General features: G+C 40.2%; 1 protein-coding gene across 1 annotated transcript; it reads right to left on the bottom strand.

The window, feature by feature from the left end:
• Positions 1 to 5,882: 5,882 nt before the first annotated feature.
• On the bottom strand, positions 5,883 to 8,806 carry LOC103371685 (galanin receptor type 1-like). Its single transcript, XM_008301092.1, has 3 exons — positions 8,153 to 8,806; positions 7,818 to 7,883; positions 5,883 to 6,236 (listed from the first exon to the last, which is right to left on the bottom strand). Exons 1-3 carry the CDS (start codon positions 8,804 to 8,806, stop codon positions 5,883 to 5,885), a joined length of 1,074 nt encoding a protein of 357 aa, XP_008299314.1.
• Positions 8,807 to 10,652: the final 1,846 nt, after the last annotated feature.

The following is a 10,652-nucleotide window of genomic DNA, read 5'->3' as shown; positions in this document are numbered from 1 at the left end:
TTTGTTTGTTTGTTTGTTTGTTTTGAGGAAACTTTGGCTGAAGCTACTTTCTTTAAGACACGTCAACTTGAATTTAGTTTTAATTTACACACGTAAATAAATCGATGCAACATCATCACGTGGACACAACTCATTAAAATGATGTTTGAGACGTTAAAGCTTGATCTAAATTAGCTCATTGGAGTTTTAAACTTCCATCTGTGTGTCTAATTAAATCTGTTCCTTGAATTAAACAACCAGAAGTTACTAAATTAGTTAAGAAAAAGCTTCTGGTTCAGGTTTTAGATGTTTGTATTAATGGAAAATACAACTTAAACTGAAGCAAGAGGGGGAAAAAAGCAGCCTGTAGGTTTGGATAGAACTAAACGCAGACGTACCTGAAGCAGAGTCTGACCAGGTGGTGACCAACCAGGTGGTGTCTGACCAGGTGGTGACATCTAGGTGGTGTTCGACCAGGTGATGTTCGACCAGGTGGTGTGTGACCAAGTGGTGACCGACCAGGTGGTGACATCCAGGTGGTGACCGACCAGGTGATGTCCAACCAGGTGGTGACATCCAGGTGGTGACCGGCCAAGTAGTGTCCAACCAGGTGAGGTGGTGACATGCAAGTGGTGTCCGACCAGGTGGTGACATTCAGGTGGTGTCCCACCAGGTGGTGACATCCAGGTGGTGTCCGACCAGGTGGTGACATCCAGGTGGTGACCGACCAGGTGATGACTGACCAGATGGTGACTGACCAGGTGGTGACCGACCAGATCATTTCATTATTTTGTGGGTATTTGCAGTTATTTGAAAGGCAAAACTCTGCATATTCAGAATTTAACCTCGTTTTAAAACATGTATTTTACAGATTTTTCCCTGTTTGGTTTGTTTGCAGATAATAACTTTAGTTAATTACGTTTTTTCCCCCATCATTTTACAGTCTTTGACTTTAAAATTACACCTTTTTAAATTCCTTTTAAATTTTTTTTTTTTTTTTTTACTGTATTTAACAAAAAACGAACAATATTTTACAGATATCTGTCATTATTTTAAATCTTAAAAAATATATAAAAACTAAAGCGGCGTGTGGAGCTTGGGGCAGATCGGAGCACATGCGGTCTATTTAGGAGCCACTTCCTGTTTAGTGGCGAGCAGCGGCGGCGTGGCGGTCCCGCATTTAAAAAGATTCTAGAGACACATTTATGGTGGTGATGACGTCATCCTGATGATGACGACGACATCATCAAAGCCCTACAACGTTGATGCAATTGTGACGTCATCATCAGGATGACATCATCGTAGCCCTACAACATTGTTGCGACTGTAGCAGGACAGTCCTTGTAGGCCAACCGTGGCATATTAGCTATTAGCATATTAGCATATTAGCCGGACTATAAAAGGTGCGTTACGGCCCTCTGCACGCCCTCTCTCCCACTGAGGCCAAGGATACGCCGCTTCTGGTCGCCTCACTTCCGGTTCGTCACGGCGTCAAACATTCGCGGGAAACAAACTGGTCTCCTGCTGGTAGGTTCGTTTCTCCCTCATGGTTTATTCAGGCTAGGATGCTACCTCCATGTTTAAATGCACGCTGGGATTGTAGGACGCTCTGGCAGCCTGAGCTCTCCTCACGCGCTCTGCCCCGCAGGTGTGTGGCACGCCCTCCTCTGTCAGTCAGGGGATCAATAAAGTTCTATTCTATTCTATTCTATTCTATTCTATTCTATTCTATTCAAGTGTTCCCGGGTTAAAGTGCCCTGAATGAATGAAATGAAATGAAATGAAAATGAAATGAAATGAAAAATACTTTATTTATCCTAGAAGGGAAATTCAATCTTGTAAAAGCTCACTTTTTTTCTTTTTTTAAAATCAATATAACATATATTCTATATTTATATGTATATATATATATATATCTATCTGAATGTAGCCTCCAGGCTCGTCCTCCTCCTCCTCAGTCATCAGAACAGCATTTATAGTCGTTTCAAGTGTTATGCTGCTTTAAGTAGCTGCAGGAAGTCATGTGTAGCTCAGAGCATTAAAGAGAAGCTTAGCAGCCGCCAGATGTGATCGATTCCTGTTATTAAAAAAATGCACATTTTGGATGTGGACATCATCTACATTTTGGGCCATTAAAAAAATAATAATAATAATGCAAATTAATTAAATGCAAATTAACATCTTTTTATTTGTGATTTTTAAGAATATTTATATATAATTTTATAGTTATTATCTGTACTTTGCCAAAAAAAATTTTTTAAAAAAATTAAAATTGTTAAAAAAAAACCAACCAACCAACAAAAAAAAAAAACACCTGATAAAAATGTTTTAAAATATAAAATGTTTCTTTCAGGTGTGCAAAGTGCTCGAGGGTGTAACATGAAGTAATAATAATAATAATAATAACAATAAAACTTTTTCCTCAGATGTGATTCATGCGTGTGTTTCCATCAGTAAAGCACAACATGTATCGGTTCACGACATTATTTATTCGTCTTTTTATACATTTCATTCACCTGCACACAGACTGTACATGGATTTATTTGGGCTTTTATGCAACGCTTTGCTTTTGTTAAATAAATAACTTCAGAACACTCAGTAAAAACACTTTACAGCGACTTTAGGATGACAAACACCAAACCAAAAGTTCTTGTTAGCAAAAAGAACTGAGTGAAATCATTTTTGTATTTACATGTGGGAGGTTTTAATAAAGAAAAACAGGGCAGAATTTAAGATTTTAAACCTTAAATTGTATTTTTTTCCCCCCTTTTGGCTGTTCCTGGATGATCACACCAGTGTGTGGCGGCTCCGGTGTGGACCAGCGATGGGTTTTATTGGTCCAGTTTTCTGTATTTCCATTAAAACGCTGATTTATTCTTTACCCTCATGTTCCTCATGTTCCCTGCTGCACATCCATGGCATGTACACATTACTCAGCCTACAGACGACGGCACGGCTTTTATTCCACACTGCACTGATGAATTACTGATTCGGTTTCTTCTCCAGCAGCGAGATCATGCAGCTCTTGAAAAAGTGTTCGAGTGTTTTTGCAAATGTGACTCAGCGAGAAACTGCATTTAAGGACATTAGAGTCCACTTCAAACTGTGCTTTTGAAATGCCACTTCAGCTGTGCCGTTATAGCCAAACTCTGAGCCCATCAAATACACTTTAATTTGAAGTCCGGTGTCACTGCAGCTTAGCCTTTGTGTTGCTGTGTGGAGGTCTGGGCGGGGGACGGGCCTACGAAGTGTCTGACTGGAGTTCATCAAAAATCCTCTTAAACACTGTGTTCTTGATCTTTTCTAATCTTAATCACGTCTTTTAGTTAAATTAAAACTCTCTACCGGCACGTCTCGCTGCTCGGCGGCCATCTTGCTAACACCCTCGAGTAGCTATTTCAAGCTAACAAGACCAGGTTCCCATTTAAATGACGTGGAGGGAGCCACAACTGCAGTTTTAATGGTCACCAAGACATTAAAACTACACGTATAGAACCACCAGTCAACTCTGGTAGAACAGGTTGGTGACTTTAACCCAAAAAAGCATTTTTCCTCGCAGGTTGTACTTCTACTGCAGTGCAACAACATGATTGGCTGCATGTTCAGCTGTGGATTTTTGTAACATGTGCCTCATCCATGATGCTATTGTTGTGGATTTCTCTCAGATTAATATTTAGGATATTTAAGTGACAAAGTGTTCCCTTACACCTCTGCTGTAACAACATCAACAAGAACTGTAAAAATGCCGGTACTGAGCGTAATCAGTGTTGGCAAATACCCCCAGTATCAGTTTTATTGTTGGATTATAGGATTGAAATTTCAAAAGAGATACTTAGAAGTTGTTGTTGCACAGCTAGTCCACTAGTGGCGCTGTAGAGTGCTTTGTAAAATGACCTTTGTTGCATAAATTGTGGGGCTCGCAGCAAATCACTGCATTTTTAAACCAATACTAACCAGTTCCAGTCAGTCTGAGCCATTTTTGCTAATTCTGCTTCAATAATCAACAACAATATCAATCAATCAATCAATCAATAATAATAATAATGGGGCAGTCAGTAACACAATCTGAGCACAGCAGACATTTGCCCTGTGCTGATATCGTTTAAGCTAAAAACCAACTCTGCTGTGTCACTTGCTTACACAAATGTCTTCCTAGATGATCCAGTTTCAGATCTCATGAACCTCCTCAGAGTCTCCGTCATGGTCCCGTTGCTGCTAAACTCCCACAATGCTCTCTGCTGCCAACATGAGCTGTAGTCTGAGTGACGCCTCCTCTGGTCTCTACAGGATTAAACAGTGAGAGGCTCCACCTGGTGGAACAACCAGGTACTACAGCTGGTCTGCGATACATCTTCTGACATCATGCAGAGAAAACAGGTTTCCTCTGTGTTTCGGAGCTTGTGGAGCCTCAGTACATCCGACCCGCTAACTCTACATTTAGACAGGGTTCTACTGGAGCTTTACAACAAGGTTCATGACCACCTACAGAACATTTAGTACCAGCTTAGATGCACAAGTGTAATTTTATCTTTATTCAGTTGTCAAGCAGACAAACTGGATTGATTGTATTAACTTTCATGGACTTCAAGTGTGTATCATCTAGAAAAAGGCATCAGCACACACCAGATACTAAACGACTCATATAAAGACTGATCAGGACCAACAGCTGGTACTAAACTACGTCGGTCATCACTCTACACTCAACCCACAATAAATAACTAGTTACACCAGTTGCATCATCAAGGCTGAATTCTTCTTCTTCTTCTTCTTCTTCTTCTTCTTGCTCTGACTGAGCAAAAACTAGGCCATTTCCACGGCAACAACTTGGACAACACAGCTTGAAACACTAAACACTGAAGCGTCTTATTAGAGCAAGTTGGCCTTCGGACTGGAGAGACTTATCAATCGACCAACGTTGAATGGATAATTAATGTGAGTCACAAAGCTTCGCTCCACTTGCTTGTATGAACAGCATCATCTCTGAAGGTCGACATACTTTCCAACCCAAGTAAACCGGTGAAAGTAGGTAAGTCCTCACCAATATCAACAACTACAGGATTGTATTCTGAGGTTTTCAGGAGAAGAGCCCAAAGGTTTGGTGGATTTTTGTACAAAAATTGTCTTTTTCTTGCTCAGGAGGTCTTTTCACTTTTTCCTTATGAGAACAATCATCGATGCGTTCTGTTATTTCTGTCCAAGTCCTCTTCTTCTGGTCAGCAGCTTGAGTTTTTCCTATTTTTGTGTTGGCGAAATTGTCTTTTCTTTTTCTTTGATCGTTCATCGTTGCTGTTGGAGATTGTTGTGATGCATCCTAGCAACGCCGATCGCCAAACACCAGCTACGTGGGCGTCGTCACGTTAGCATGCGGCGCCAAAACCGGGCAGAGTTAAGGCCAGGCTCAGGTTTGGTGGCTGCAGTCAACATGAAGGTTCCTCTAAAAACTGGTCGGAACAACTTGACGTTCAGTACCAGGCTCAGGAAAGACCAAAGGTTTGTTTTTTTTAAAAACTTTTATTCTAATGTGATCCGAGAGTTAAGTTGGCCGAGAGTTTATCATTAAGCACCACAGAAGTCTTTGTCATGCTGCCCGTTGCTGGCCTAATCGTTATCCGGTTAGCCAGCTGTTGGCAAAGACTTCAAACTGGTGCATTTCTCAAACTATTCCTGAATAAAAAAAACTATAATATCAAGCAGGTTGTGACTGAAACCGACCAAATGTTGTGTCTCACGTGGATTGACTGACATTAAATGCTGATTCATTAAATAACGGCACTCAAACAAAAGTAACCGGGCCAATAGTGGTTCAGTGTAAAGCTGCTCTTTACGGTGTTTTAAAAACCAAACATCAGGCGTTCCATCAGTGTTTCTCCAGCCTCCAGCACACAGCACCAGTCGTCTCGCCATCAAAGCATTTTACTGATCTGGGAGTCGTGGGCTTTGTAGGTGGCGCTGACGTTGGTGGACGGCGCCGCCTCCATCCGGCTGCGGAGGTCCCTGGTGTCGTTGAGCGGACACTCGGTGGGCGCCCGGCACCAGAACACCTGGCGGTAGGAGTTCCTGAAGTTCTCGGACAGGAAGGCGTAGATGATGGGGTTGACGGAGGAGTTGCTGTAGGCCAGGCAGTGAGCCGCCACCCGGAACACAAAGGAGGCCTGGTTGAGGGGGAAGGAGCCGAACTCCACCCACAGATGGACGATGTGATGAGGCAGCCAGGACAGGCAGAAGACCACGACCACGGCCAGGACGGTCTGAGCGGTCTGCAGGGGAAACCATGGTGATACAGGCTATTGTACACGGCAAAAAGATTTATGTGAATGCAGCCAGAAAAAAAAAAATACATAAAAAGATGGTGGAGTGTTTAAGAAGTGTAAGAAAGTGAAACTTGCGTCAAATATCTGTAAAATAAGACCCTTTCTTTTCTTTGTATTTATCGGTAATTTAACAAAATTGGGAAAATCTGTACAACAAAAACAAAGAAAAAATACTTAGAAATGAATATTTTGGACATCAGTTAAAGTTTTGGATGTTTTTTTTTTTTCTTTTTCGTCTCATCAACTTACAAATTAATGCATCTTTTCTGTGGGTTTACTAGTTTTTGTTCCTAAACAAAAATCCAAATCACAGTAAAGTTTTCAAAAACAATCAGTTAAAAATGTGCACACTGCAAAAATTGTGGAATACTGTAATATTCAAAAACTGTGAAAATAACAGCAACTATCCATAAAACAATGAAATGTTCAGCCGATTCAAATACAGTAAAACTGACACTTGGTGGTCACACGTTGTAAAAGAACAGATCACTGAACATACAGATGTTTGACATTTTAGACCTTTTTTGTGTGTATGCGTGTAAATGAACATATTTTTCTGGGATTTTTCTATTTGTTATCAGCTAAAAATCTGTAAAATAACAGCATTTTAAAAAAATAATTTTGAATCCCTAATATGCACAATTGTTTTGTTTTTTCACATTATGGCAAATATCAGTAAAATAATGACCGTTATGCTGATTTAAATACAGTAAAATGGAGTCATTTTATTGTCAAATGGGGCAAAAGAAGTTAACATTTGTGAAAATACAGATTTTTCATGTGGAAATTGTTTACAGTTCAGGCCAGTTGTTTATGTGTATATATGTATGTACAACTTTTTAAAAAATGAATTAATTTATACTTTTTTTCTTAGATTATACCAGATATTGTCTATAGCTTAAAAAAACACAAAACAGGAAAAATATGTAATCTGTTAATTTACTGTTTTTCTGAATAACAGCAAATATCTGTACAAATGACAATATTTTCAGCAGATTTAAATACAGTAAAAAATGTAATTTTACTGTCAAATGTTGTAAAAAAAAAAAACAAAAAAAACTAATTAATATTTGCAAAAATACACATTTTTGATGTTGATATTTTCAGTTTTGGCCACTTTGATAGAAAACATTTAAACTACTAAATGTTTTTCTGTAGTTTTACTGGTTATTATCTGTAATTGAAGAAAACCGGAAAAATATGTAAATTAAAGGTAAATTGGTGAAAAAAACAGCATTTTTTTTTTTACAGTTTATTTAACTGGAAGAGGAGTGTAGATGCTGCTGATCTACTGCTCCAGTAAAAACTCACTTCACACCATCATGAGAACAGTGATGGAAACATCACAGTGCAGAAGTTTTACTGGAGCACCTTCAGTGATGTTAACGCAGCTCAGACCGTTTAGCTGTTCACTGAGAAATCAAAAGCATCTCTTCTGTTTCAGTCTCTCCACTAAAACCTTTAACATTGTGCTGTACTTTCATGTAGAATTTGTAATTAAAAACAAAGCAAACAGCCTCCACCGACCTTCTTTTTGGACAGCTCTGACTTTTTGGAGATATTCTTCAGCTTTTTGTGCAGATGGTTTAAAACCTGCAACCCACAAAAAACACACTTCAGTGAGCAGGATTTGTGTTTTCCTGCAAACACAGACATCAGTGTAGCATTTGCACCAAAAAAATACAAATAAAAATCGCTGTATAAACAAGGAAACGTGACTTTTATCGCAGTAAATCCAAGATTACGCGCGACGCTGGCATCCGAATCAGCTGCGCGTCGTTCGTTTGCTCCAAACTCTGGCAATCTGTTATTAACGCAGCAGATTTGTGCGCTCCCATTGACTCTGATTCATGCGCACCCACCTTTGCATAGCACACAGAGATGAGGGCGAGGGGCAGCAGGTATCCGAACACGAAGGTGCACATCACGTAGACCTTCCTCTGCTGCTCCGGCCACACTTCCCAGCAGAACGTGTTGTTGTCCTCCCGCTCCACGATGCTCTGGTAGTGCGCCACCGGAGCCGCCATCGCCAGAGACAGCAGCCAGATGAGCACCACCCCGAGCACGGCGTGCCTCCCCACCCGGATCGACGAGGACTTCCTGGCGTGCACGATGGCCACGTAGCGGTCCACGGACATCGCGGACAGGGTGAAGATGCTCACCAGCATGGACACGGTGAAGAAGTAGTGCGTGAACTTGCAGATGAAGGCGCCGAACACCCAGGTGGGCAGCATGTAGATGGTGGACTGGAAGGGGACGCAGAAGAGCAGGTAGGACAGATCCGCCACGCTCAGGTTCAGGATGAAGATGTTGGTGGTGCTCCTGGGCTGCGCCGGCTTGCTGCGCGCCAGCACCGTGATCACCAAAGTGTTCCCGAGCACGCCGAGGACGAAGATGAGTCCGAATATGAGCAGAGAAATGAAAACATCCAGCCCGACCCCCAGGACGAGCTTGGCCGGCAGCCTCACCGTGTCGGCGTTCAGCGGCTGGCTCTGGTTCTCCGCCTGCAGCTCCATGTCTGTCCGGTGGCAGGAGAAAAGTCACATGTTGGTAGGAAAGGTGAACATCCTGCGAACGAGGCTCGGCGTCGGGACGGCTGGACGGAGCTCATGCATGTGCAGCTGCCTCCTGCCTTCCGAGGCAACGTCACCGAGCTGTGCGCAACGGAGCCCACCAATACCTCTCCACTGCTCCCAGCGAGCTGCAGCCACTCAAGAGGGGGAATAAAAATAAATCTGTGGTGTAAAGATTCGCATCAATGAGTCAGTTCCACGAGCACTCAGCCTCATTCTGATTAAAACAAGTAACCAGTGAAGTCATGGCACGTTTGCGCATTTGGACACATGTTGACCAGAACAGAACATATGATGAATATGTTGCACAGAAGGGAAGAAATGCACACATATTTTAAAATACATTGTAAATGTGTTAAACAAGAACAATAATACACACTGTAAAACTGTAAAAAATAAACGGTAATAAACTGTTTAACCTTCTTTTGTTTGCTTGTTTTTTTTAGATTTCCAGTTTTATTTCACAGACTTTTTCCTGTTTTGTGTCATACCGGACAACTTAAAGAAAAATAATAAAAAACTACAGGAGGAAACAAATAATAATTTACATGGCAACTGAAAAAAAACAAAAACAAAACAGACCAGACTTGTAAATACCTACTTGTCAAAAATTGTTTTTTTTTTTAGTTTAAAAATTATATTTGGTTCTTTTGCAAAGTTTGATTGTAAAATTACACTATTTTAACAAATTATTTAAATTGAAATATTGTCACTTTACAGATACCTGCAGGCGTTTGAAAGAAATATTATATATTGAGACATGAAAAATGGTCTTAAAAATACAAAATATATGTTTTTTAAACTGTTATTTTACAGATTACTCCAGTTTTGTGAAATTACAGAAAGTATTTAGTAAAATCCTACAAAAAATATATTAATCAAAATGTTACCATCAAAAATCTGTATTTTTACAACTGATTTCAGTTTTGTTTTTGCTGTTTGTTTGTTTTTAACAATGTGTGACTTTAAACTACACTGCTTTCCTGTATTTAAATCACATTTACAGATATTTGCCATCATTTTCATATTTTTCTGGCAAACTTTTGTAAACATATGACAGTCATTTTTACAGAACAGTGTGGATGCACACTGACTCCCTGTCAGTTAATCATATTGCTCATTGCACAGTTAATCATGCCATGAATGTGACGAAGCAGTTCATGTCTCCAGTGCTTCAGCCTAAATAAACAGATTTATTTCTACAACAGAACAAGGAACGTGGAACTGACCCCTTATTACAAATTATTAACTTATTCAACAGTGTTTTAAATGAGTCCCACTTTTCCCCCAAAGACACCACTTCAATCTGAAATAAATGGATTTGGATATTATCAGTCAGCACGACACTGAACTCTGCTGCTCGGAGACGTTGTCCATTTGCATTCACGTTACAGGATCAGGCCCGTTCCACTGAATCCCTAACTCACCCAGGGTCCCTTCTTATTTTTAGACTATTTTACACATTATCATTTGAGCTATAAGAGGTGATAATTAATGTTACAGCAGCACAGAAACGCTGAAGTAACAAAACCAATTTAAATGAAAACAAGCGTTTTAATGATCATTAGTAATATAATGTTAATGATGTGATAGATGTACCGTTTATTACGTATTGGTATTTGGTGCAACTTCAGATGGGAGATCAAAATCATCTGAGTCATCATGATTGGTTTTAATTACCATATTAGGTCAAAAAAACAAGAGTCCTGCATCACAGGAGGCTTCAGCATTTCTGGAGCTTTACTAAGAACAAGGAAGCAAAAATCTGAATGTCTCACTCTCTGTTGCA

The sequence above is a fragment of the Stegastes partitus genome, unplaced genomic scaffold, assembly GCF_000690725.1.
Source record: "Stegastes partitus isolate 25-593 unplaced genomic scaffold, Stegastes_partitus-1.0.2 Scaffold1627, whole genome shotgun sequence".
Taxonomy (NCBI): Eukaryota; Metazoa; Chordata; class Actinopteri; family Pomacentridae; genus Stegastes; species Stegastes partitus.
This window is presented reverse-complemented; position numbering and strand designations above follow the sequence as displayed.

Coding starts and splice junctions, on each gene's coding strand:
- LOC103371685 (XM_008301092.1), bottom strand. CDS start 8,806: ATGGAGCTGCAGGCGGAGAACCAGAGCCAGCCGCTGAACGCCGACACG. Junction 7,884..8,152: donor TCTCTGTGTGCTATGCAAAG/GTGGGTGCGCAT, acceptor TGTGGGTTGCAG/GTTTTAAACCATCTGCACAA. Junction 6,237..7,817: donor CAGAGCTGTCCAAAAAGAAG/GTCGGTGGAGGC, acceptor TTTCCCCTGCAG/ACCGCTCAGACCGTCCTGGC.